The sequence below is a fragment of the Denticeps clupeoides genome, chromosome 10, assembly GCF_900700375.1.
Source record: "Denticeps clupeoides chromosome 10, fDenClu1.1, whole genome shotgun sequence".
Classification (NCBI taxonomy): domain Eukaryota; kingdom Metazoa; phylum Chordata; class Actinopteri; order Clupeiformes; family Denticipitidae; genus Denticeps; species Denticeps clupeoides.
In genome coordinates, this window is record NC_041716.1 from 916,594 (window position 1) to 944,510 (window position 27,917).

Consider the following 27,917-nt stretch of genomic DNA (forward strand, 5'->3'; position numbering starts at 1 on the left):
TTTTTAAAGTGAAGTGATTGTCACTTGTGATACACAGCAGCACAGCACACGGTGCACACAGTGAAATTTGTCCTCTGCATTTAACCCATCACCCTGAGTGAGCAGTGGGCAGCTATGACAGGTGCCCGGGGAGCAGTGTGTGGGGACGGTGCTTTGCTCAGTGGCACCTTGGTGGACCGGGATTCGAACCGGCAACCTTCTGATTACAAGGCCTCTTCCATAACCGCTAGGCCACCGCCAGCCCATCATCTCACAAGTCACATTTTCATATCATGGGACCTTTAATATGGCATCCATGGAGCTTGCAAAAAAATTGTATAATGTGAGATTAATTTTAATATTAATTCTTTTCATTTGATAAAATAGATGACCATTGCTTGGGCATGTCTGCCATGCTGGGAGCACGGGAGCTCAACCCACAATAAAAACAATGGATTTCCCACAATAAATAAATAGAGAATAGATATACATACAAAATGTGTGTAGTATGTGGAAGGCATTTAATCATGATGATGATGATGGTGGTGATGGTGGCCGCTCAGGTTAGTTCCACTAGCGTGTTTGTTGGAGAAGGGTTGGTTGTTGATATGAAGTTGGACCATCCGCCCTCCCTCCTCACTGCTGGGTTTATCAGTGTCCTTATTTGGACTGAGACTGTGTCTTTTCTTGTGCTATTTCTGTCTCTGTGTCGTTGCTGTATTCCTCCTCCTCCTCCGTTTGTTTCTGTCTGTCACCTCTGACCATTCTCAGGACAGCGGAGAGCCAGCAGGAAGAGATGTAGCCGAGATCGCTTGAAAAGGAGCTTCCCCGGGACCAGTTGTGCTTTCGAAGCCCCTCACGTTCCCCTTCCACGTGATTTCAAGTGAAAAATTGCATCTGGACCCTAAGCTCACAAGCCCCCTGAACATGGCTGCGCCGCTGCGGCAACAGAAAGATCTGGAAAGTCAAACAGACGTGGGGTACAGAGGGGGGGAGACCTGGGAGGGATCTGTGAGCCACGGCCGGTTCACTCGTATCCACACCAAAGCACGTCTGGAATTTCCCTTCGCCGGGAGTACGGTGTTCAAAAAGTGACATTGAAGCAGCAGAAGGCAGCTGATGTGTGCGGGCATCATTACACACACACACACACACATATATATATATATATAACAAGGTCAGAGGTCATACTGGCCAAGTGGGAATTAAACAGTGGAATAAAAGTCCAGGATATAAACTGAGTTTGGAGGAGTGTGTGTGTGTCACGGAGGGAAGGCGGGGGGGCTGTGTACGAACATCCTGTGGCCCTCGGCGGGCTGAGCGAGAGCCAGGAAAAGGGGAAGGGCCTCGCTGCAGCCGACAAAAACATCTGCACCGGCGCGCGGCGGATCGCAGAGGCTGAGCGCCTGCGAGGGAGACGGAGGGGCCGAGGGACGCCGAGCGACCACCGGGGCCCAGATCTCTATATGGGTTGCGCCCTGAGCGCGGATTACTGCGCCGTCCAACCAGAGCCCGTGCCGCCGGTCAGGAGGTCAGTGCAGCGGAGCTGCCCGGAGAGGACCAGCGGGACGATGAGACTGACCAAGGTGAGGTCCTCACACTCGTCCAGCTCTGAAGTTCTCACGCAGCTAAAGAGGCTGAAGGTTTTTTACCAGACGTCCTTATCCAGAGCGACTTACAGTCAGTAGTTACAGGGACAGTCCCCCCCTGGACACACTCAGATGGTAGTAAGTGGGGTTTGAACCCGGGTCTTCTGGTTCATAGGCGAGTGTGTTACACGCTAGGCCACTAGATGGGCATCAAACGTGTGTGTGTGTGTGTATGAGACGCTGAAATCCCTCATGACCTGCTCACATGCTGCACAGCGTGGGAACGGCGAGCCGTTGGGACAACGTCGGACCCCCTTCTGAGGGTCCCAACCTGCCATGACGTCGCATTCAGCTGCGGCCCGACACTGAGAACCTCCAGCCGCTGCTCTCGCTCACCGACGGAATTCTGTCCGCTGGGAACGTCGGCTCGTTCTGACTCACCGGCCAGGAGGCGCCCCGCAGGCCATTAAATTAGAAGGTTTTTGTTATGGCGACAGGCGCATTCTGCTGAACGCACACCCGGTGAAGAAGGTCTCAGTGGTTGGTCCCCTTCTTCTGAACAGGTAGAACGTCCAGCAGAACGTCTCGCCGCCACCACCCCTTATCACAACACCCCGGTTTTACAAGGCGGCGGTTTATCCTCGGCAAGGCCCTGGAATGACAAAACTGCAGCCGGCCAGGCCTTACTGCGACCATATTCCACAAACATCCACCGGGCATGGCCCTGTGGAAAAGGGCGTGGTCCTTCCGGACCCGTGTAAATAGGCCCCAGTGATTCGCCGAGGGCTCGTTTGTGCGCGCCCGGCCGCAGAGGCGCCCGCGTGCCAAGATGCGGGGAAGGCGGCCAATTGCAAGCTGGTAAACACGCTCTGAGCCGGGTAACCTGACCCGACTCGGGTGGGCGTGTGTCCCTCAGGAAGAACCGTGCAAGGAGTGGTGTTGAAATGCCACCAGTGCCCTGACAAAGGCCCGTCCCCCTCCATTCCGCAACATCCTGACCCCGTCCAGCGCTCGTGTATCCAGAGGCGGGGAGATGTTTTGGGGCTGTGGATGTGGATTTGAAATAAAAATACCAACTCCACACATGCTGGGCCTTATCAACCCCTGGCACAGACTTCCTGTCCGCTGCCCGTCCCCTCAAACTGGAGCGGCGGGACAGGATTCATGAACTTCCATTTCAATTAAAAGCACCTGGGACTGACTTTGGTTCTTGCTGCGCTCTGATTGGTTGGGCTCTTCTGGTTCTGCACATGGCTCTGATGTTAACGTGAAACAGCTGCATGAGTCTTTTAATCAAGGAAACCAAGACTTTGAGGAGTCTTGTAGATCCTGAAGAGTTTATATACTTACTCTCCTTGAATGAAATGTTGTGCGCAGAGCTGTGTGGTGTGTGTTGGTTTCATTGGAGCTCTGGGAGCTGCTCTACTCCCTCATCCACAGCTGCGAGCCCAGCGCGGCACGTCCAGCATCCCGTCCGATCCCAGATTTTTATTTTCTTAGACTCTCCTGCGGCCTTCCTGTCTCCCACGCCGCATCTTCCACGGCCGTCCAGCCACCCTATCCGGGATCGCACTTGCAGGAGAAGGCTCCAGCAGACAAATAAACGGCCAACTTCCAGCACTTTTCATCTCCAGGCGGAAATTCCACACAGCTTAAGGCTTTTTTTCTGCCAGTTTTTCACTCTGGAACTTAATCTTTCTGAGCTGTGAGGAATATGAATATATATTATGTGGGGTTTAGCCAAGATCCTCACAGCCACCCTCAGTTTGTGTGTGTGTGTGCGTGTTTATATATATTTATGGGGCAGGGGTGGCCTAGCGGTTAAGGAAGCGGCCCCGGAAGATGCCACTGAGGTGCCACTGAGCAAAACGCCGTCCCCACACACTGCTCCCCGGGCGCATGTCATGGTGCCCACTGTCACCAAGGGTGATGGTTAAATACAGAGGACACAATCACGTCACTTATATACACACACACACGCACTGTACAGAGAATTGAATAAGGAACCAGTAAAAAACAGTTCATAATAAAGTAAAAAGAACAAAGTGAAATGATATACAAGCAATCACAATCAATTAAAACCAACATCTTAAAGTGAGTCGAAAGCCTTGAGTGAGGACCTTCGCCGTTTGGATGTGATCACTCTATTGCATCTACGTTCAATTCGGCGTGTTTTATTAAATATGTGGGACTTTATATGTGGAGTTAAAAAGAATGAAAGCACCAGAGCGCACGACCCCAGTAAAGCGCTTGTAGACCACCACAAGGTGGCGCTGTTGTTCAGATTCACGCGTAAATACGTGTTTATATATGTGTGTGTAAATATATATTTTTTTCTACTACCAATAATTTCATAGAAAATAATGGCGCCCTTTAATCTAATTTATAATTAATTAGATTGAACATTAATTCAGCCAGTTATCCAAAATGAAGGTATACAGGTTGAATTCGCACAAAACCACTTACGTGATTCACGTAAGATTCATGACAAACCACATTTTATACCATTCATGAAGTGTGAAACGTGAATTGATTTGAATAAACTTTGTCTCTGCGCCCCCCTTACGTGGGTGTGGCCTGGGCGGTCCATGGCGCGACAGAATTCAGACCTTAACCAATCAGCGCAGCGCTCCTCCCCTCGTCTCCAGCAGCCGACCAATTGTAAAGCGCTTCTCCACTAATCCCGCCCACAACAGTAGCCCCACCCATAGTCCCCCCAGCGAGAGAAAGTAAAGAAAACAGAAAACAGTCCGTAGTGGCGACTGTCTGGAATGTAAAAACCAGCTCCTCCGTTTCTCCACATTTCTCCACACAATGAGCAAGGTGAGCGCCACTTCATTTCTTACGAACTTCCGCTGCCCGTAGCTGCCTACGTAGCACATTAAACATGTTTTTAAACTTTATTTTACAAAGGGAGAGCTCCTATTCTGACATTTTTAAAAATTATTTTCAGTAAACTTTCTGCCTTATCGAATTCATCCTCAGCATCCCACATGGTGCCGAATTTTTGGTGCCTTTGTTATTATCATTACAATTAATTATGATGATAACAGAAAGGTAATCTGAGGAAATCCGAGGCGGATTACACGAGTTTAAATAAAAGAAAAAAGTTGATTTTTTTGCTTTGTGTATATTTAGTCCTTTATGCCGGTTCAGTGGAGGAAAATTCTATTGTAAAAAATCATATGACTCCACGCGCTGCCCTCCACACCCCCCGAATAACTTCAATTAATGAGCAACTGCGTCACTGCTCCTTCCGGCGCGCCTTGACGCTCCCTGGCTGTATTCATGCATTTAGTAGCACTTTATCTTCTTATTTAATGTTCTTATGTAGAAGGCAGGTACAGGCAGGTACGGTTTTGGGTTCTGGGGGGGTTTACTTGGTTGTGCTGGGCTTTGGGGGTTCTGCTGGGTTCTGGGGGTTCTACTAGGCTCTGCTGGGCTTTGTGGGGGGGGGGGGGGGGTTCTGGGGGTTCTCATGGGTTCTATTTGGCTCTGCTGGGATCTTATGGGTTCTGGGGATCTACTAATTCTCCTGGGGAATGGGGGGTTCTACTGGGTTCTGTTGGGTTCTGATGGATTCTGGGGGTTCTACTGGGTTCTATTTGGCTCTGCTAATAGAACAGGATCAGTTGTCCTCTTTGGTCACTGTGCTTATTTACTGCACGCCGCATGACGTGACGCGTCCACCAGTGTAAATCTGGTGACGTGAAGTGTCTTCTCTTCTGTTCCGAGTGTCTGTAGTGGACGCTGGGGGTGAGGACGATGAGGAGTGAGGAAGGAATTGCTGGTGCAGATCGCAGTGTAAAGTCAGGGTGGGATCTAGGGGGGGTATTCTAATAGGTTCTGCTGGGTTCGGGGGGGTTTGTACTGGGTCTTGGGGTGGGTTCTAATAGGATCTGCTGGGTTCTGGGGGTTCATACTAGGCTCTGCTGGGCTCTGAGGGGGTGTTCTAATTGGTTCTGTTGGGTTCTGGAGGTTCTTCTGGGTTCTCCTGGGTCCTGGGGAGGTTCTACTAGGCTCTGCTGGGTTCTGGGGGGGTTCTAATAGGATCTGCTGGGTTCTGGGGGTTCATACTAGGCTCTGCTGGGCTCTGAGGGGGTGTTCTAATTGGTTCTGTTGGGTTCTGGGGGTTCTTCTGGGTTCTCCTGGGTCCTGGGGAGGTTCTACTAGGCTCTGCTGGGTTCTGGGGGGGTTCTAATAGGATCTGCTGGGTTCTGGGGGTTCATACTAGGCTCTGCTGGGCTCTGGGGGGGGGGGTGTTCTAATTGGTTCTGTTGGGTTCTGGGGGTTCTTCTGGGTTCTCCTGGGTCCTGGGGAGGTTCTACTAGGCTCTGCTGGGTTCTGGGGGGGTTCTAATAGGTTCTGCTGAGTTCTGGGGGGTGTTTGCCTTGTGCACTGTAAGAGTTTATCAGGCTACAAATTGCTTGTTGAGGTAACTGTTTTAGTTTTTTAGTGGGAACACATGTTGCGAGAACCATAAACCCCGAGCATGAAATGAGAACGCGTGTTTATCCGGCTGTTGTGCATCTTGGTCTTCATTTAGTTATAAACGCGTCATATCGGTTCATCCTCGTTTACGGGACTTTGTGTGATTGTTCATCTCAGTGATCAGTTGTCACGTTCTGTCGCTGTGCTTATTTACTGCACAGTGTGAATCCGGTGACGTGATGTCCCGGGTGTCTGTAGTGGACGCTGGGAGTGAGGACGATGAGGAGTTAGGGAGGAATTGCTGGTGCGGGTCGCTGTGTAAAGTCAGGGTGGATGGTACTGCTGACGTTGATTGTTTGTGATGGAAGTCACATTTTGAGGCGTCGATGTGGAGTTGGGGGCGTCGGCACGGCCGCGCGTGATGCGGACCGCCGAGAGGACGCTGGCAGGAAGTGTGTAATGGCGTACATGCTGACCTCACTCCTGGAACAGGCTGTCTCTGTTTCCTTTGCCGGAGTTCCACCCTTGAGGGAAGGGTCTGGTAGGAATGCCACCGACGGGAGAAGCAGGCACCACGTCCCCACTCTCCTCATGTCTTAAACCAGGGAAATTTGTTTGCGTGTTGTTAGAACTGGGAATATCCGGACAGAGCTGGGAATACCTGAGCTTCTTGTATATCTCCTGTCATGCCAGGCGGCTGCTGAGACCATGGTCGATATTGGCTGTTGCTCGGTGACAGCAGATGTCTTCCATTAAGCATGTGACGTGGGAGGGACTCCGGCCCGTCGTTCCTCACTTCCACTCAGTAATCATGAGGTCTGAGAAGTCTGTGCTCACTGAGCAGAAAGAATGTACTAGATGTTTGTTTGTTTGATGTCCCGGACTTCTGTCCCCGTTGACCGTCCTCCGTCCCCGGAGGAACTCCGGAAACTGTCGGAGAACAATCTGTACATGGAACGGAAGTTCAGAGCGGGACACGCTGCACAACATGCACAGACTGTGCACTCAGATCTGGCTATTTTTGGAAAGCACAGGAACGGGGGATAAAGACGAGTGTTTCGGGTGGGGGCGCTTTCCTGCCCTCAATCCCGTCTCTGTTCTGTCCGTGGCCTCGGAGGACTTTCCGCTTTTTTATCTGGAGGTCCTCTGGAACGCGGCGCTGGATGCCTAAAAATAAGAGAACAGACCCCCCCCTTGTTTGCCGGGAGGCGGGTGGGTTGTCCAGCGCTGGCTGGAGGGTGCTGCCCTGGCACAGTCCGGCCGGTCAGGCTGGACCCAGGTGGAGGTTCTCTGCGTCGGGGGCGGAGTTTGTGCAGGTAATGGTGTGCAGAGCTTTACCCGTCCGCGCTGCTGGGACCGTCCCCTTGCTGAGAGGTGAGTGCATTTGTGCATTTTTTTTTTTTTTTTTAAATGCAAAGATGCAAACATAAGTATTACATATATTACATATAAGAAAACCAACGCTTCTGTTTACATGCCGTGATGCGGATTATTTTATTAAGAAAAATTGAAGTTTACGTCCCAAGTGCTTTGGGTGTGTGTACTAATACTGCCGGGGTACTTTCACACGTACTATGCCAATACTTTGGGCAATGAAATTTCTTTTTTAGTTTACAACATTTACATTTACAGCATTTACCAGACGCCCTTATCCAGAGCGACTTACAATCAGTAGTTACAGGGACAGTCCCCCCCTGGAGACACTCAGGGTTAAGTGTCCTGCTCAGGGACACGATGGTAGTAAGTGGGGTTCAAACCTGGGTCTTCTGGTTCATAGGCGAGTGTGTAGGCTACTGCCACCCAAAATGGTATATTTTTACAAAAATATACCAGATTGCTGTGCTGCAACTGTACTGCACTGTGAGTGACGTTGTGTGCCAAGTCTGCTGGAGTGACGATGACAAATACGTCAGGAATCTGAAAGAAGAGATTAAAAGAAGATCGCTGTGAATAAACGTCATGAACTGGTGCGGTGTTGAGTGGCGGGAAAACCTGGCGCTGCTCCTCCCCCTCTCCACCCTCCCCACGTAAGCCGGAGCGCATGACCGGAATATCGGCGAGGGACGAGGGGGGCGAGCCTGGGCCTGGACCTGGTGGGCAGGTTAATAGTGACGCGGCAGAGGTCGACAGCGTAGTTCCACAAATAGTGCTTGTTTTTATTCCTTTCTTTTTTTTGACCTTTTTCTTTTCCACCGAAAAAGGTGCAAATATTCAGGTGAAAAAAATCAATTGAACCCGACAAAAAGAAAAAAAACGACAGAAAACATAAACGCTGTTTTTGGCGCGGTCCAGCGAAGCTCCGCCTCCCTCCGGCACCCTCCTGCTGGACCGAACCGACACTCCGCACAAAATATACACATACAATCGCAGGGATATTTTACAAGCACGCCCCCAGTGATGGTGACCCCCCTTACTGCCACCAGCATCAACAACAACAACAACAACATTTATTTATCATTTAGACCAAAATCACATACAGTATATCTCAATGGGCTTTGACAGGCCCTACAGTTGACCCCTCCACACTTGACCCTTCTGCACACATGGAAAAACTGCACACAAAAAAAACTCTAGGAGAGAGAAAAAAAGAAAGGAAGAAACCTTGGGAAGGAGTGATACAGAGAGGGACCCCCTTCCAGGGTAGAGTGAGCCTGCAAATGGTGTCAGTGCAGGGTTGGGGATGATATAATAATAAGTCCTACAGTTGTAGGGTTGGAGGAGTCCAGGATGTAGTCAGTGTCATGGTCTAGATTACGTGTCCATAATGATGTTACTGGTCCACTTGAAGATCCCTGAAGCTGTAGTTGTAACGGTGGTGGTGGCTGTCGTGACCCTCTAGTTTGTTTCATGGAGCATCACTCCGTGACAGACTTCACGAGATTTAGGAAGCACCTTTCAGATAAATTACGGGATTTGAAGGTTCAGATAAATTACGGGATTTGATGTGGAAAAGCACACAGTGCGGGTGTTTGTGGAAGCTGGCTGAATCCACACGGCCCCACGCACTCATCTCCAAATGTACTCCTCCACACTTCACTTCCGCCGCAGACCGGCCCCCTCAGCATTCTTCCTTTTTCCATCTAGTCCCTGTAGCCTCTCGTCGGTGCTCTTCTCCTGTGTTATTCTCTGGGAGACGATGATGTGCTATGATGAAGGTGATGATGATGGGGCGATGTTGTGTGTCCCACCACTTGTTCTGATTTGTGTTGTCAGTCGCCTGGAATGCTTCTGGAGGATCAGGTGTTACTCAACTAACAAGGAGCGGAGATTGTGTGACCTCAAAAATGCTGATTACTTCAGGCAGGGATTTGCAGAGGCAGGAAGCATCTGAGAGGGTGTAGGGTGTCGCCGCGCTCGGCCTTTAATCACGGCAACGCTTGTGTTGCAGCAGACAGGGAAGGGAGAGCCGCACGTCTTCAAGGAGAAGACGTTCAAGAAGAAGCGCCAGTGCGGGGTGTGTCGGCAGAGTGTGGAGAGCCTGGGGTCCTTCTGTCGAGGTGAGATTTCTATAAAGAGCCCGACGTCATCCTCTCGGATGCTTTAGTTTGAATAAAACAAACAGAACACAATACAACACTGCAACTTCATGTTTTAGAGCTAAATGATTTATTTAAATGATTATAACTGATTCTTGAAGGATGGTCAGAGGTGAAATGTTCCCTCGTTACCCATCTCTCTCTTTCCCTCTCTGCAGTTTGTAAGACCGCCACCCACAAGAAATGTGAAGCCAAGGTAAGCCCCACTTCATTTCGCTGCTGATCTCATCCAGATGGTGCATTACAGGGGGCTCAGCGGGCGCTATGCGGCGGGCGTGAATACAGCTCTCATTGTTGGGTGCGTGGACTCTTCCGAAATACCAGCGGCGGCGTGTGTGCAGCCGGCCCGGCTCCGCTGAAAGGCCTCACTTTGTTCGGCGGAGGCGCTGCCAGCCGGCCGCACCCTGGGGCCACGCAGCTCGCTGTGAAAGATGCATTGATGAGGGGAGTGAATGCCAGCTTTGGCCCAGAGAGTTGGCAGGGAGGTCAGGATGGACAAGGGGCACTGGCTGCAGGGCAGAGCGTCTCCAGATGTCCGCTGGGGGATTCGGAACAGAGAATTGCATTTGAGAGACTCTTCATTCCACCCCTGTCTGGCTCACACTCTGCACCAAGAACGCTTTTAATTTCGCAACTTGTTGCTTTTTTTATTTTTAATGTTTTTTTTATATTTAAATAATTCTTTTTTTATATTATTGAATGTGTGCTATAATAGCTTAATGTGTCTCAGTCCTGCCACACAGATAAGTTCTTTGCATTTTTTAAAGTTCATGAGAAAACTTGCATAATCAGAACAATATGTTAGTAACTGGTAGCGTTGTGTTAGCACCTGAAACTGGTAGCGTTGTGTTAGCACCTGAAACTGGTAGCGTTGTGTTAGCACCTGAAACTGGTAGCGTTGTGTTAGCACCTGAAACTGGTAGCGTTGTGTTAGCACCTGAAACTGGTAGCGTTGTGTTAGCACCTGAAACTGGTAGTGTTGTGTTAGCACCTGAAACTGGTAGCTTTGTGTTAGCACCTGAAACTGGTAGCGTTGTGTTAGAACCTGAAACTGGTAGCGTTGTGTTAGCGCCTGAAACTGGTAGCGTTGTGTTAGCGCCTGAAACTGGTAGCGTTGTGTTAGCGCCTGAAACTGGTAGGGTTGTGTTAGCACCTGAAACTGGTAGCGTTGTGTTAGCGCCTGAAACTGGTAGCGTTGTGTCAGCGCCTGAAACTGGTAGCGTTGTGTTAGCACCTGAAACTGGTAGCGTTGTGTCAGCACCTGAAACTGGTAGCGTTGTGTTAGCACCTGAAACTGGTAGCGTTGGGTTAACACCTGAAACTGGTAGCGTTGTGTCAGCACCTGAAACTGGTAGCGTTGTGTTAGCACCTGAAACTGGTAGCGTTGTGTCAGCACCTGAAACTGGTAGCGTTGTGTTAGCGCCTGAAACTGGTAGCGTTGTGTCAGCGCCTGAAACTGGTAGCGTTGTGTTAGCACCTGAAACTGGTAGCGTTGTGTTAGCACCTGAAACTGGTAGTGTTGTGTTAGCACCTGAAACTGGTAGCGTTGTGTCAGTGCCTGAAACTGGTAGCGTTGTGTTAGCACCTGAAACTGGTAGCGTTGTGTTAGCACCTGAAACTGGTAGCGTTGTGTCAGCACCTGAAACTGGTAGCGTTGTGTTAGCACCTGAAACTGGTAGCGTTGTGTCAGCACCTGAAACTGGTAGCGTTGTGTTAGCACCTGAAACTGGTACCGTTGTGTTAGCACCTGAAACTGGTAGCTTTGTATTAGCACCTGAAACTGGTAGCGTTGTGTTAGCACCTGGTAGTGTTGTGTTAGCACCTGAAACTGGTAGTGTTGTGTTAGCACCTGAAACTGGTAGCGTTGTGTTAGCACCTGAAACTGGTAGCGTTGTGTTAGCACCTGAAACTGGTAGTGTTGTGTTAGCACCTGAAACTGGTTGTGTTGCATTAGCACCTGAAACTGGTAGCATTGTATTAGCACCTGAAACTGGTAGCATTGTATTAGCCCCTGAAACTGGTAGCGTTGGGTTAACACCTGAAGCTGGTAGTGTTGTGTCAGTGCCTGAAACTGGTAGTGTTGGGTTAAAACCTGAAGCTGGTAGTGTTGGGTTAACACCTGAAGCTGGTAGTGTTGGGTTAGCACCTGAAACTGGTTGTGTTGCATTAGCACCTGAAACTGGTAGTGTTGGGTTAACACCTGAAGCTGGTAGTGTTGTGTTAGTGCCTGAAACTGGTAGTGTTGGGTTAACACCTGAAGCTGGTAGTGTTGTGCTAGTGCCTGAAACTGGTAGCGTTGCATTAGCACCTGAAACTGGTAGCGTTGTATTGACACTCAAAGCTGGTAGCGTTTTATCTAGAGCTGAAACTGGTTCATTTTAGCCTTAGTCCCAGTAACTGGTAAATGGATGAATGTTACAGTCAGTTACTGGAGTAACTGTTGAAGCTTGTGACCAGATTGTGATGATAGACAACCCGATAGAGAGGAACTGATGAAACGAAACAGGACTTGTTGATGCTCGTGGGGAGTATAGTGTAGCCCATCTGGCCAAATTCATTAAGAATTAAATGCAGCCCTTTCTGAAACTGAATTTATAATATATTATTAAGGTATCACCTCCCGACCCCCCACTCGGATTGGCTGTTGTCATTGCTCCTAACCCTGTCACCAGCGATAGCCATCAGCTCACTGCAGGAAGGGAGAGGCCGTTTCTTTGGGCAGGGTTCTGAACTGAGCTATTCTCTGAAGATTTTGTCTCCACTACCCCTTCCGAGCCCCTCGGTGCAGTTAGGGTGACATTTAAGCTGCTCAAGGGACGATGCAGTGAGGAAAAGCTGTTAAAGTGCAGAGTAGGAGGAGAGATAACCTTTTAACTATGAGTTCTTTCACTGGGGGCAGCATTGAAGTTTGTCGGACAAGAGACTGATTTACTAGATAAAATTACACTTTATTAGAATAACCTAAAATGAAAAATCACAGGCTGTACTCTGGCTTCTGCTGTTCACGTGCATGTAGCTGTAAATGTTCTGGTAAGATGCTAATGCTAAACAATGGAGGCGATTACATTTTGCCAACCATCATCATTTCTTTTCTCTTCAGAATGAGTGTGGAGCAGTTTGGCCCAAAATCCACTGTAAAACCTGTGAGGTTTTATGAACTGTATGCTGGAGTGAATTAAATTTAGTTGCAAACGTGAAACAGGTCCAGCGTAACAGGTCCGGGTTAGCGCCGTACCCTCCGTCCCTTTGTGACGTCTGTGCTGTATTCCCCCCTCCATCTGTAACGGATTCTTCTTGGTTCTCTTTAAAACCGCCAGTGTGGCCTGGAGCCGGGTGACACAGCGTCTCGTACTTCACTGGTTCTGGGTTGTTATTGTAGTATTTTTCTGGGAAACCCCCCCTGGACGTGTTCTAATCTGCACTTCCTGAAATGGAAAGATGAGAATTCGGTTTATTTGGTACCGCGTGCCCCAAAATCCGACCACTGAGAAGCATCTGTCTGGGTCCTGTCCGCTGTAGAAACTCAGTAATCTCTGAAATACACACACACATACAGACATCGCCCATATGTTTTATTTCAGCGTGTCGCCAGCGTCCGGACAGCACACGACCTTATCAGTGTAGCAGAGTGGAAAATCTCCTCCGCCGGGAAGGGGGATGGCAGACGGGGGTCTGCAGGATTCCGGGTCAGGGACTTGACGGCCCACCAGGTAGGAAGGGCAGCGTCCGTGACCCCCACGTGGAAATAATTAATCATGGACCGAGACCCTGACAGAGAGGATACCTGGCCGTGATGACTGTTTTTAGCTTGTTTATTGTAATCATTCATTTTTTGTAGCTGTAAGAGTCCGACGGCCTGCGGGTAGGACGCTTCACCGGGTCCCAGAGCTCCAGAACAGGCTGTGATGGGCTGTTTCTTTGTTTTTGATGGATGGTGCTGCCGTTTTGCTGTAGACTGCGATAATTCAGCCTTGATGAGGATTAATTGTGGCACGTTCATGCTATTTGGGGGACATGGGGAAGGAATTTGTCTGTTGATGTTCTGTATGATGTTATTTGGTGGGTTGGGGTGGGGAGGCTTGGTGATGGAGGGGTTACGTAACGCCCCGTCCTTTGTTGCAGGAGCCACTGCAGTTCAACCACCACGTTTCCTAGAGATTTTGAAAACAAGGGGGAGGCGGGAGGACAAGGTCCATCCTGAAATCCAGCGCAGAGCGAACACGCAGCTACAGCCGAGCTGTGGAAACTGGTGAAAATCAGCTGTTGCACTCAGCTATGGCATGATTCCACCCAGAACTTTCCAGAAAAGAGGAGGGCCCCTTGGAATGATCTTGGTTCTCGGCGATGCTGTGCATCTTCACCGTTCTACAGCTTTTCCCAGTTTGGCGTAGAAAAATGGATGGATTCGTTCTGGTCAGAGAATAGCCGGCAACGTGTCTCTGCCTCCCCGTCTCTGCCGTCGTATTCGCTGAGGACCGTGATTCAGGCTGATGAGTAACCAGAGATAAACAGCCCGCCAACCTCTGTCTGGAGCGAGGGGTCTCGGTGGGCCGGGGGCTTGTCTACAGAGTGCCCGCATTAGATGGAATCTGGTGTGTTTGTTCTGGCGGGACGAGGGCGGGAGAGGGTGAGAAAGCGGGGCAGCAGGAAACGGGCGGAGCTGGGACCGTTCCTGTCGGGAGTACGGACGGAGGAGGCCTAGAGGAAAGGGAAGAGATGCACGCTGGAATGAAGGAGTGTGAAGGAAAACAAGAGAGGAGTTGTTAATTATCGGAGGCCGATCAGCCAATCGGAGAGTGGAATAACAACTGAGATGTGTGCGTCATGAACCTGCATGTGTGTGTCTGTGTTTTTCTTTCGGAACGTTCCAGTTGTTTCAGCTCGCCGTGCACCGAGCCAAACCCGCCGTTGCCGAACTCGGCATTAAAATGGAAGCCCACCTAGCAACACACACAAACACGGCCCAGTCTTCCCGACACGGAGCCCGTTCCTCGGCCTTTAGAACCCCCCCCCGGAACGAACACACACACCAAATCCTGAAATATTTAGCGTGTTGTGAGAAGCCGCTGCCCTTTCGCTGCGGCCAGGCCGGGTTTCCCGGATGAGGGTGGGGGATGGTGGCGTTACGTAAGCACGAGTGTTTTCTCACACACACCAGCCCCCATTACCCCTGCCTGAGATGGAACTGACGTGAACTCCCACCACTGCACGTTTCCTGTCGGGTCAAAGGTCGCTGGAGGCGGGCAACGCGTGTGTGTGTTTGCGTGAGAAAAGAGGCACGGGGAGACCACGTGTTTACCGCCTTTCGTCATGTGTGTACATTTACTCCTCGGTGTGGCGTGTGTATGGGCGGGAGCCCAGAGGCTGCTGGGAACGTTCACACACGCCGGGCCTCTGTTATCTTTACTTTACTTTACTTTACTTTACTTTACTTTACTTTACTTTACTTTACAGACGCTTTTATCCAAAGCGACTTACAAGAGAACGACAGCAGCAATTCTCATTCGATTTCTATAGATTTTGGTGTTTACAGAACTAAGAGCCCTGATAAGGCCGAACTTGTCAGGAATAGAACATGCAGGAATTTTTTTTAATTTTATTTTGTGCATGTGCGTGTGTAAGTGTTAGATTCGCCTGAAATACTTTTTGAAACATTTTTTTTTCCTATTAAATGTACTCTTACATTTAGGATTTGAACCTGGGACCTCTTGATCTGCTGGCCAATGCTCTAGCACTGAGCTAAACTCCCACTATCTGCGGCTATTTTTCTCCTTTTTTATCTCCTCCGCCTGAGGGAGCATTTCCTGTGACCCATCCCTGCACGTCCGGGTCCTTTGTGTCCCTCTGCTCTTTCCCCCGTTTCCGGGACAGAGGGGGCGGGGTTTGTGTGAGGATGGTTCTGAGTCGTCTCCTTTTTTTTTGTTGTTGCAGGTAAACACGGCCTGCGTCCCTGCGCCCCAGTCGGACCTGGTGAGTGTGTCTTATCTCCTCACGTCTCACCACGATTACGGTCGGGAGAGGCTGCCATGGTTTTTTTTTGTCTTTGTGTTTACAGCAGAGGAGGGGTACGGCACCATCTCGACACACCCAGCACCTGGTAAGATCTCACTGGATCCGATACCGTACACAAGACTAAAACCGCCGTCATTTCACTGTCGATGGTGACATGAGGCCTGACCACTCCTCTCTGTTCAGGGCTCCACCAAGTCATTAACCTACACCAAACAGAGGAGCACCCTGCCCAGGTGGGCTTGACCTGCTGCGTCTCCAGTTATGGGTGATCTGTCTGGCTCCTTTAATGCAGTCCTCCATGTCCTTCCTCTCCTGTCTCCTTCAGGAGCTTCAGCGTGGACCGGGTCATGGACCGGGTCATGGAGCGGCACTATGACTTCGACCTGACCTACATCACCGAGAGGATCATCTCCGTCTTCTTCCCCCCTTTGCTGGAGGAGCAGCGCTACCGCGTCAATCTGCGAGAGGTGGCGGCCATGCTGAAGTCCAAACACCAGGACAAGTTCCTGGTCAGTGTGGAGAGTGTCTGGATGAGGATCTCTGCTGCGGAAACGTTCTTCACTGCGCACTGACTCCCTCTGTTTCATCCCCCTGCAGCTATTGAACCTGTCCGAGCGACGCCGTGACATCACGCGCCTCAACCCCAAGGTCCGTCCCCGTCACCAGACACCTGCTGTGTGCCCCTGTCCTGTAATAAATCACACCAGTCACCATCTTTCTCTGCCTGCATCTGCGCCGCAGGTCCATGACTTTGGCTGGCCTGACCTCCACGCCCCTCCCCTCGACAAAATCTGCGCTATGTGCAAAGCCATGGAGAGCTGGCTGAACTCTGACCCGCAGCATGTGGTGGTCCTGCACTGCAAGGTCAGGAGTCAGACTTTATAAGAACCTTCTGGGGATGGCGGGGGTTCCTTGATGGTTATGGTTATGGTTATGGACTCATTGCCATGAATCATCACTCGTTCGAGCTGAAACTAACACCGTCTCCCCGGTTCCAGGGCAACAAAGGCAAAACCGGAGTCATCGTCGCGGCCTACATGCACTACAGCAAGATCTCAGCCGGGTGAGGTTCTTATTTTTTCATATTTTATTATTGCAACGTGTGGCTGCATCTGTGCTTTCGTTATGTACTTCAACATTTATGGTAAAGAAGAGCACATGTTTGTGCGACATCTGCAACTGAAACAGGAGGCTGTTATGAGAAGTGCGTCGTGATTAGTAGCTGCAGGATGGGGTTGCCAGATGCTGTGAAAAAGTCAATGTGTGTAAGCAGGGCCGACCAGGCGCTCAGCACCCTCGCCATGAGAAAGTTCTGTGAGGACAAGGTCTCCTCGTCTCTCCAGCCCTCCCAGAACAGGTCAGGCCTCTGCCTGCCGGTTACGCGTCACGCTCACTGGTCAGGCGGGCTTCGGGTCGAACTCTTCTCTCCCTTCACAGGTACATCTACTACTTCGGTGGGCTGCTGTCTGGGGCAATAAAGATGAACAGCAGCCCCCTTTTCCTGCATCAGGTCCTGATCCCGACCATTCCCAACTTCCACGCCGATGGAGGTGAGCTCCCATCTGCTCCGCGTTGCCCAGCCTGCTCATCTGAAAGCTGTTCATGATGTCCACATGCACACATCTTGCTCCTCCATCTGCCCCCTCTCTCAGGATACTTCCCATTCCTGAAGATCTACCAGTCCATGCAGCTGGTCTACACATCTGGAGTATAGTACGTGCACGCTGGAGATAGAAAATGCAGCGACCACAACACGACGATTCGCTCTCTGTCGCCGGTCGTGCTCATGCAAATTGGAAAATGATGTGTGTGTGTTTGACAGTGACCTGCAGGGCGCCGAGAGTCGCCGTCTGTGCGTGACGATCGAGCCGGCGCTGCTTCTCAAAGGAGACATCATGGTTTGTGTGTTTCAGCGTTTCTGCTTATATTACAGACTTTCATGCATTTATTAGTGGTAGCTCAGCTAAATTATAATTAAACACACTGGCGAGTATACAAAAGCATTTATAGGCCACATTTATAATAAAGAATTATAATTAATAATTTTTGCCTTATGTGACCTTAAACTGTAAATGTGAGCTAAAGTGAGCTACTTTTTGTACAAAAAGTATTATTCAATATATTCTAATACAGATAAGTGGTATACTTCAGCGTATCTTATACTAAAAAGTGAGCTAGATGTTAAGTGCATTAGTTCAGTAGTTGCACTTCAGAGTAAAACCTACATTTTACTAATTTTACACTTAAATCAGGCCAAGAAGTACAGGACGTTTTTTTATTTGAATATATCACTAAATAATGTAATTCTGTTGGTCTCACACTCACGTAGTGAAACGTTATTTCGTCTGTCTAACACGTGTATAGCTGAAATGACATTTAAGCTCAACCTCAACTGTTATTTCCTGATGTGGCGCCCCCTGCAGGTGAAGTGCTATCACCGGCGGAGTCAGAAGGCCGAGAGAGACACGGTGTTCCGTCTGCAGTTCCACACCTGCACCATCCACGGCGCCCAGCTCTGGTTTGGCAAAGGGGAGCTGGACGAGGCCTGTTCCGGTGAGGAGAATTTCTAGAAGTTTACAGTGGTGGCTTTAGTGGGTAAGGAAGCGCTGGTTGATCTGAAGGTTGCCGGTTCAAATCCCGTCCCCACAGCCTGTCATGGCTGCCCACTGCTCACCAAGGGTGATGGTTAAATACAGAGGACACATTTCGCTGTATGCACCATGTGCTGTACATCACAATGAGAATTACGTCACTTTCATTACCTCCCGCTGCTTGCATTTTTAACCATTTAATGCTAATCACACACAAGTTGGACACATAATGAACATTTTTTGAAGCGTAGAGAACAAAACAGCCGCTTGTTTATATGAATATCACTTCTCTTCGTGACAGATTACACGTTTCCTTCTGATGCAACGGTGGAGTTCGTCTTTTCATCTGGACCAGAAAAGATGAAAGGTTTTCCGTTTGATTCCTCTGTACCGACTTTTCCTCTCGTGGCTTTTTTTTTTTTTGATTTTCCGACTTTGCTCTTTTACCGTTTCAGGTCAAGAGTACCAAAGAAATGACCCGGCGGTTACGGTGGACTATAACACGGCCGACCCGGTTGTGCGCTGGGATTCGTATGAAAATTTCAACCAGAGGAACGAGGACAGTCTGGAAGGTACAAATCAGGGACATAAAACACAATACGTGTCCTGTTTGTGGACGTACGCTTTATTTTGTGCTCTTTTCAGACATCGGACACACGCGGGGACCTCTGGACGGCAGCCTGTACGCCCAGGTGAAGAAGCGGCGTGCCGCCGCCGCAGCCTCCGTCTCGTCGACCAATGGCAGCCTGCCGCGCAGCGCTGCTGAGGACAGGACCCGGCACCTGCTGTCGGTCAGCACCGACTCGGGACACTCGTCCTCCGTCATGCCGGAGCGCGTCGAGGAGCCCCCACGCCCGCCGCCACCCACTCAGCAGGAGCGGGAGGATCTTGAGCGCCTCCTGGGGGGAATCGAGGGCGAGAGGTCAGGTGGGCGCGACCGGGACCGCGAGACGGCCATTTTGGATGATGGGGACCCTGTCACGCCGCCCGAACCGAGAGGGACCGTCAGGCTGGGACGCACCTGCTCCTGCCGGGTGGGATACCGGTCCCAACACTGCGCAGAGACAACCTGCGACCGCCCACACCTCCTACCCAACGGGTACTGCCTGGACCGGGCGGCCGGTTCTAATGGGCACAGCAGTGCCCCGCCTCCATCACTTATAGGAATGTGCCATCACACGCCACACCCCCACCAAACCCTCCCACCCCCCGACCTTCTGTGGGATCGGCAGCAAGGTGCACCCCACTTCCTCCACCGCACGTGCTCTGAAGGGCCACCTCGCCACCTGTGCCCCTACACCGCCCCGGAAATGTCCCCCCACCCTCACACGCTCGCCACATCTGGACGCCTGCTCTGCCGCTCAGACGAGTATCTGCATTACCCCCACACCAAACACCCCAGCCCCTACCATGACATCATGCTGATCGACGGTCTGGCGCCCCCTGGCTGCCTGTGCCGGGACTTGCTGCATCCGCCGGGAAGACTCCGCCTACCACACGCTGCGCCTGAACAGGGGTGACGGGATGCACTGGGAGAGGGAGGCGGGGCTCAGACGGGGGCGGGACACTGAGCTACACCGAGGGGTGGAGCTCCACTGGGAGAGAGAGGCGGCTCTGAGACAGGGCCGGGACGTGGCACTCCACTGGGACAGAGACAGGGAGGCGGAGCTTCAATGGGAGCATGAGCGAGAGGCCGAGTTCTGGCAACGGAGGTCCACCTTGTCACCGTATGGTCCCCAGGGCCACGAGCTGGCCACCTTCTCCTTCGACCCCCTACCCTCTGGACATCCGTCGTACCCCGAAGCCTCGCGCTCCCATACCCACTCGCATCTGGACATGAAGTACAGCAGCAGCAGCGGGTACCAGACACCACGCCCGGCCTGTCCCTGTTCCCCCTCCGAGAGCAGGGGCTACGCCTCCGGGTACCAGTCCGAGTCCACCTCCCCCACTCCCCCCGCCAGGACCGTCCAGCCACTCCTCCATCCCTTCACAGCCGTACCCCGCCCGACACGCAAACCCGAGCCGAGGGCGCCGGCTGGCGTTCTCACGTCACCCACGGGTCCCTGAGGACAGGACTCAGAGACGCCCACGTCCCCTGCTCCACACCTTCAGATCTGTCCGGACCCCCGACTCCTGTTCACACAAGCAGTCCCCTGCATCCCCAGGACAGGTAGGCAGCCACATCTCTTCATCCGTCTGACATTTATCACCATCCCAGACTAGACAAACTAAAAATATATCGTTTTCATTTTGGAGAAGCTTTTGGATTTGGTCGGTTCTTCTTTCTTGGCAGCCTTTTCTGCAGGTTGACTGGATTAAGCCCTCAGATGGCAAATCGTCACGAATCGTCTTCCAGTTTAGATTGGAGACTGTGTTGTTCTTGTCAGTCCAGATGATTCGTGTGTTGGTCATGGTGAAGACTGGTCTTTAACGTCCTGACTGGATTTTCTGTCTCTGTTTTATGTGCTTTTTTTCAGTCCCAACTCAGGAGTGGCACCTTCTAGTGACGAGCATCCTTCAGAAGGCCAGATCAGGTCCCACAGCACCGACCAGGTGTCCCAGCAGAATGACACCTCCAACACGAACCCTTCTACCCCAAAGCAGACTGTCGTCCCTGAGACGTGCCCGTCACTTTCCACAGAGGCGTCTTCGCCAGTGAGCCCAATGGGCCACTGTCACCCCATCACTCCGCCTGAGCCTCCCACTGAGGAGCGAAGCTCGTCAACTGACCCCATCACAGCCCCCCCGCTGACGAATGGCTCCTGTCCCCCTCAGAACCCGCCCCCAGGGTCCCCTAGATTTGATTCCACTCCCATTCCGACCCCTTCGTCTCCTCAGCCTCCCCACGAAAACTCGCCCTACACCGAGCCCGCTGTCCCAGGCTTCGCCACCATGGACCGCAGGCTGAATCTGGCGTCCAAGACCGCAGGCTGTCCGCAGCATTACTGCGGCCTTGAGGGCTCCCCAGCTCCTGAGGGTCAGTCTACGCCCACCTTCCCACTGTCCTCCAGCTGCTTCAAACCATTCTGGCTCCCCGGGGTCCTATTCAGGATACTCCACCCTGAACCCCCAACCCCCTCTACCGGAGAAACGGCGGCCGGCCACACTTCCGGGGTCACCCAACGGGAGGTCTGGCACCTTGAGGTCCGCAACGGGCACCCAGCCGTCTGGGCAGCACCATGTCACATTCTCCCCATCACTGGGCCCTGTGGACGGGCCGGCGCCAGAGGGCGAACTGGGCGGCAGGATGTCGGTGAAGTTTGTACAGGACAGCTCACGCTTCTGGTACAAGCCAGGGATCTCCAGAGAACAAGGTGAGCGAGCCTACAACAACAACAGCAACATTTATTCCTTATATAGCCATAATCACGTACAGTACGTCTCAATGGGCTTTGACAGGTCCTACAGTTGACCCCTCACACTTGACCCTTCTGCACACAAGGAATTAACTCCACAAAAAACTGTAGGAGAGAGAAAAAAGGTGGGAAGAAACGTTGGGAAGGAGTGATACAGAGAGGGACGCCTTTCCAGGGTAGAGTGACCCTGCAGGTGGTGTCAGTGCAGGGCTGGTTGATTTGTCCAATAAGAGGAAAAGTCCAAAGTGTAGACCAGTATCATGGTGTACATTACGTGTCCATTATGATGCTACTGGTCCATTTGAAAAGGTTGATCTTCAACCTTCCCAAGTTCTCCCACACCGCCCCTCTGCTACGTTCCCTCCACTGGCTCCCAGTAGCTGCACCATCAGGTTCTAAATACTGATGCTGGCCTACAAAGCCAAACATGGAGTAGCACCATCCTACCTCACAGCCCTTATTACACCTCACACTGCACCTCGTTTACTCCGAGCCTCCAGTACTGCTCGCCTGGTCCCTCCATCTCTGAAGGTAAAAGGAAGACGCTCATCTAGAGCGTGCTCATCTTCTCCGTCTTGGCCCCTCGGTGGTGGAATGAACTTCCAGCTCAGTCACTGAGCACCTTCACACGGCAGCTCAACACCTTCCTCTTTAGAGAAGATTTAGATGAACTTGTAACCTTCTTCTCGTCTGACTTCTGTATAGAAACTAGAACAGAGTGAATAAAAAGATTGTATTCATAGTTGGGTGTCCTGGTGAACCAGAACTGACCACTTCATCCATGGTAACATGTAAGCACGTTGTAAGTCGCTCTGGATACGGGCGTCTGCCAAATGACATAAATGTAAATGTAAAATGAAGATCCCTGAAGCTGTAGTTGTTACGGTGACGGTGATACGGCGCCGCCGCATGACCACGCAGTAACTCCTCATCTCTCTCATTCTACGCAGCCATCGCTGTGCTGAAGGAGAAGGATCCTGGCTCCTTTTTGATCCGAGACAGTAATTCCTTCCAGGGCGCTTACGGCTTGGCGCTGAAGGTGGCCACGCCTCCTGTCAGTGCCAACAATCACGGCACCAAAGGTATGAATCTCATACACACAACGGACGCCTGTAACCGCGCTACTTTGGAGAGAGGGATGGATCGGAACGTGGCGGAACGTTCCCATGGTGCGCTTTGTCTCTCGCCAGCGGCCGATCCTTTAGAACAGCTGGTGCGGCATTTCCTGATCGAGACCGGACCTCGCGGGGTCAAGATCAAAGGCTGCCAGAACGAGCCCTACTTTGGTAAGGAGTGTCGGAACTGAAGTAAGAGTGTAGAAGTGTACGATTCAGTGTGGTTTTCTCTTTTCTTAACACGTAATTGTATTTTTTTTTGGTATTTGATTGGCTTTTGACGGCCCTAATTTTAATATTTATTGAGTTAGTTGGGGTTGGTCTGTGATACTGAAGCATAAATTGGCTCTGAAATTATAGATAGCATAAAAAAAATCTCCAGTGCTGTTGGTTAAAATTCCCACGTTGATGTTCGTATCCGTTCCCGCCTTCGCACGTTACGAATGGAAATGGGAACGTTGTGTCTCTGGTCCTCCGTCTCTTGCAGGGAGTCTGTCTGCTCTGGTCTGTCAGCACTCGATCACCCCCATCTCCCTGCCCTGCACGCTGCGGATCCCGGACAACGGTGAGCGCGCCCCGCCCCGATGGCCGTCCCCGGCGGTGCCGGCCCGGGACCTCGCCCGATTCTCACGTGTTCTGTTTGACGATGCCGCAGATCCGGTAGGGGAGACCCAGGATGTCCAGGCCGCCGGTAACATGAGCACCGCTGCAGACCTCCTCAAGCAGGGCGCGGGTGGGTCCCTGTCATCGCAGCGCCACCTGCTGCTTATTCATTTCTAATTTAGTTTTTATCAGAAATAAAGTTACAATCACAGACGCTTCTTCTTTAAACTTGTTTATGTTGCTGTTCGTTTCCTATTTCAATATTAAAACAAAACCCAACGTTGGTAACTAATAGAACTTGAATATAGAAGCGAAAACTGCACCCCCACCAGATAGGGTGGTAGTAACCTAGCGGGTAAAACCCTGTGTGCAGGTTCGAACCCCACTTACTACCATTTTGTCCCTTAGCAGGACACTTAACCCTGAGTGTGTCCAGGGGGGACTGTCCCTGTAACTACTGACTGTAAGTCGCTCTGGATGAGGGCGCCTGGTAAATGCTGTAAATGTAAATCATAGGGAGGGTGCGGTCTAACCAGCAGGCTGGAGGCCCTCGTAATGATTTACTTGGTTGATTTTTTTTGATTTTTTTACTTGGTTTATTGAGGACGTAGGGAATTTTTTCAAGAAGTCCCTGACTCTCTCGGTGACCTCCGCAGCCTGTAACGTGCTGTACCTGAACTCGGTGGAGACCGAGTCGCTGACCGGACCCCAGGCCGTAGCCAAGGCCGCCGGCGCCACGCTGTCGAGGACGCCTCGGCCGGCCGCCACGGTGGTTCACTTCAAGGTGTCGGTGCAGGGGATCACGCTGACCGACAGCCAGAGAAGGTGAACCGCCGGGCACGCAGTTCGTCCCCTCCCGTCAAACCGCGCGTTGTGTTGACCAGCGCTTCCTCGCTGCCCGCAGGGTTTTCTTCAGGAGACACTATCCTGTCAGCAGCGTGACGTTCAGCAGCGTCGACCCGCAGGACCGCAGGTAACACGCGCCGCCGGATTCTTCACCAAGTAACACCGGACGCTGCATGGGTTTTTAAAACGGAACGAGTATTTCTCATGTCCGCGAATGACTGACCACAGTCTTCCATTGTCTTTGTTCGATGTGTGTGTGTGTGTGTGTGTGTGTGTGCATGCTCGTGTTTTCGAGTTATATTTCATCTCCCCATTCCTGCTTCAGGTGGACTAACTCAGACAGCACGACATCTAAGTAAGTGTCTGGTGTGGGTGTGTCTGGTGTGTCTGTGTCTGTGTGTGTGTCTGGTGTGTGTGTGTGTGGTGTGTGCGTGTGTCTGGTGTGTGTGTGTGTGTCTGGTGTTTGTGTGTGCGTGTGTCTGGTGTGTGTGTGTCTGGTGTTTGTGTGTGTGTGTGTCTGGTGTGGTGTGTGTCTGGTGTTTGTGTGTGTGTGTCTGGTGTGTGTGTGTGTGTGCGTGTCTGGTGTTTGTGTGTGCGTGTCTGGTGTTTGTGTGTGTCTGGTGTTTGTGGTGTCTGGTGTTTGTGTGGTGCGTGTGTCTGGTGTGTGTGTGTCTTGTGTTTGTGTGTGTGTGCATGTGTCTGGTGTGTGTGTGTGTGTTTGGTGTTTGTGTGCGTGTGTCTGGTGTGTGGTCTGTGTTTGTGTGCGTGTGTGTCTGGTGTTTGTGTGCGTGTGTGTCTGGTGTGTGTGTGTGCGTGTGTGTGTGTGTGTGTGCGTGTGTGTGTCTGGTGTTTGTGTGTGTGTGTCTGGTGTGTGTGTGTGTGTGTCTGGTGTTTGTGTGTGTGTGTGTCTGGTGTGTGTGTGTCTGGTGTTTTGTGTGTGTGTCTGGTGTGTGTGGGTGGTGTGCGTGTCTGGTGTTTGTGTGTGCGTGTCTGGTGTTTGTGTGTGTCTGGTGTTTGTGTGTCTGGTGTTTGTGTGTGCGTGTGTCTGGTGTGTGTGTGTCTTGTGTTTGTGTGTGTGTGCATGTGTCTGGTGTGTGTGTGTGTGTCTGGTGTGTGTGTGTGCGTGTGTGTGTCTGGTGTGTGGTGTGTGTCTGGTGTTTGTGTGTGTGTGTGTGTGTCTGGTGTGTGTGTGTGTCTGGTGTTTGTGTGCGTGTGTGTGTGTGTCTGGTGTTTGTGTGTGTGTGTGTCTGGTGTTGTGTGTGTGTGTGTGTCTGGTGTGTGTGTGTCTGGTGTTTGTGTGCGTGTGTGTGTCTGGTGTGTGTGTGTGTGTGTCTGGTGTGTTGTGTGTGTGTGTGTGCGTGTGTGTCTGGTGTGTGTGTGTGTGTGTCTGGTGTTTGTGTGTGTGTGGTGTGTGTGTCTGGTGTGTGTGTGCGTGTGTGTGTGTCTGGTGTGTGTGTGGTGCGTGTGTGTGTCTGGTGTTTGTGTGTGTGTCTGGTGTGTGTGTGTCTTGTGTTTGTGTGTGTGTGCATGTGTCTGGTGTGTGTGTGTGTGTTTGGTGTTTGTGTGCGTGTGTCTGGTGTGTGTGTCTGGTGTTTGTGTGTGTGTGTGTCTGGTGTTTGTGTGCGTGTGTGTCTGGTTTGTGTGTGCGTGTTGTGTCTGGTGTGTGTGTGTGTGTGTGTGTGTCTGGTGTTTGTGTGTGTGTGTCTGGTGTGTGTGTGTCTTGTGTTTGTGTGTGTGTGCATGTGTCTGGTGTGTGTGTTTGGTGTTTGTATGCGTGTGTCTGGTGTGTGTGTGTCTGGTGTGTGTGTCTGGTGTTTGTGTGCGTGTGTGTCTGGTGTTTGTGTGCGTGTGTGTCTGGTGTGTGTGTGTGTGTGTGTCTGGTGTTTGTGTGCGTGTGTGTGTGTGTGTGTGTCTGGTGTGTGTTTGTGTGGTGTGTGTGTCTGTGTGTTTGTGTGCGTTGTGTTGTGTGGTCTGTGTGTGTGTGTGGTGTGTGGTGTGTGTGGTGTTTGTGTGGCGTGGTGTGGTGTGTGTGTGTGTCTGGTGTGTGTGTGTGTGTGCGTGTGTGTGTCTGGTGTTGGTGTGGTGTGTGTGTGTCTGGTGTTTGTGTGCGTGTGTGTGTGTGTGTCTGGTGTTTGTGTGCGTGTGTGTGTGTGTGTGTGTCTGGTGTGTGTGTGTGTGTGTGTGTCTGGTGTTTTGTGTGTGTGTGTTTGTTCTGGTGTGTTGTGTGTGTGTGTGTGTCTGGTTGTTGTATGTGCGTGTGGTGTTGGTGTGTGTCTGGTGTGTGTGTTCTGTATTTGTTGCCTTGCATCTCTTATTTCCCCTAATTTTCTGTATTTGTGAACGGCATGTTAATACAACTAATAAACGGCGGCGGAGTTGTGTATTAACGGGCCGTCACGTTGCAACCGAGTGAATTCTCTGCCGCCAGAGTGTTCGGCTTCGTGGCGAAGAAGCCGGGCGGCGCGGCGGAGAACGTCTGCCACCTGTTCGCGGAGCTGGACCCCGAGCAGCCGGCCGGCGCCATCGTCAACTTCATCAACAAGGTGATGCTGGGCCCGCAGCGCCGGTAGACCCGCCCGGGGCCCACGTTCCCACAAACAAAACCCCAAAGGAGGGACCGGGGGACCGAAGCTCCAAAGAAAAGCGCTCGATTGGTTGCGGACCAAAGCAGAAGTAACGGCAAGTCTGAGTGAAGGTTTGGGCGAATGTGCGCGAGATGGCGAGAGCAGAGTGGCGTTGTAACGAGGAGGCGTCGGTTTGAATGTATTTTATTTCGTCTCCGCCTGATGAAGATTGGTTGACGGGTGTATATTGTACGTTCCGCCGCGGAGGATCAACCCCAACCGGGTTTTCGGCAGAAAGTTTCGTTCTGAGCCCTTTACCTCTGCCCACCGACTGTAATTTAAAAAAAAAAAAAATGTATGAAATCGGCGTAGCTGTAGCGCCCCCTGCTGGCCGGCCGGCTGCATTCGTTTTTTTAAGCTCCGTCCATCTGCACTTAGTTCAGGGAGCAGCTGGTTTTCTGTCTACGAGAGCTCGTTCACACAGTTCCATTTCCATTTACGGCAATTTGATTTGTTTTAAGAACTAGTGCATTGTGGGTGTGAGGGTGTGACCTGACGTCGGTTTCATTTGTCCCACGTTTATCCCGCTTGACAAAAATACCCACCATCCAATCAGAATCCAGTATTTTTCTAGTCCATCTAGTTACATCAGCGCAAAAAAACGCATATTAAAAGATGAAATAAATGCTGTTTGCACTCTATATTAATAATTCTAATTATTAATGGAGCATATTAATGTATTAATGTACACTGTTACACGCTGTAGAATAGCGGATGGAGAGAAGCACCCACACTCATACAGTAGCCGTTCGGAGCGTCTATGAATTATTATTATTATAATCCCAGTAACTCAGACGCCTGTCGTTGGCCGATCCTGTACGAATGTGTCCGTGAATACGCAGTCAGTAAGACCCTCAACTGGCCAAAGGCCGTATTAACCAAAGAGATTTGAAGAGCACTTGTTTTATATCAAAGCTTTACATTGGACGCGTCTTATAAACGTCTTATATTTGCATATTTTTTTGTAAGACAGAAGAATACTACGTCTACGACAGCTTTAATATATTGTGGTCTGTTTCTTTTTGTATGTAGTAATATATTTTCTCATATGCAGCCCACCTGAAAAGTGGAAAATGAAGGAAGCATTTATATGAAATTTATACTGTATGCTAATTTTAATCGTATACACAAGTGAAGAAAAAAAGTTCTGGTACCGTAATAAAGCAAAATAAAGGTTTGGTGTACGTTTTTGCGCGTTTGTGCTGCAGTTGGTGAGTGGAACAAACATCATGAAC

The 27,917-nt window shown here is 51.0% G+C and overlaps 1 protein-coding gene across 1 annotated transcript; it reads left to right on the forward strand.

Moving 5' to 3' along the window:
* Positions 1-953: 953 nt before the first annotated feature.
* On the forward strand, positions 954-27,866 carry LOC114797706 (tensin-2-like). Its single transcript, XM_028992716.1, is given in 30 exon segments — positions 954-1,565; positions 9,388-9,496; positions 9,694-9,731; positions 15,467-15,505; positions 15,591-15,632; positions 15,731-15,780; positions 15,873-16,056; positions 16,145-16,195; positions 16,289-16,411; positions 16,546-16,610; positions 16,821-16,904; positions 16,985-17,097; positions 17,200-17,260; positions 17,370-17,445; positions 17,971-18,100; positions 18,440-18,505; positions 18,594-18,710; positions 18,784-19,601; positions 19,603-20,103; positions 20,106-20,308; positions 20,616-21,179; positions 21,181-21,452; positions 22,445-22,576; positions 22,685-22,780; positions 23,097-23,174; positions 23,265-23,342; positions 23,869-24,037; positions 24,117-24,185; positions 24,384-24,413; positions 26,487-27,866. Coding segments are annotated over 30 exon segments (4,620 nt in total). The 5' UTR covers positions 954-1,445; the 3' UTR covers positions 26,629-27,866.
* The last annotated feature ends 51 nt before the right edge of the window (positions 27,867-27,917 follow it).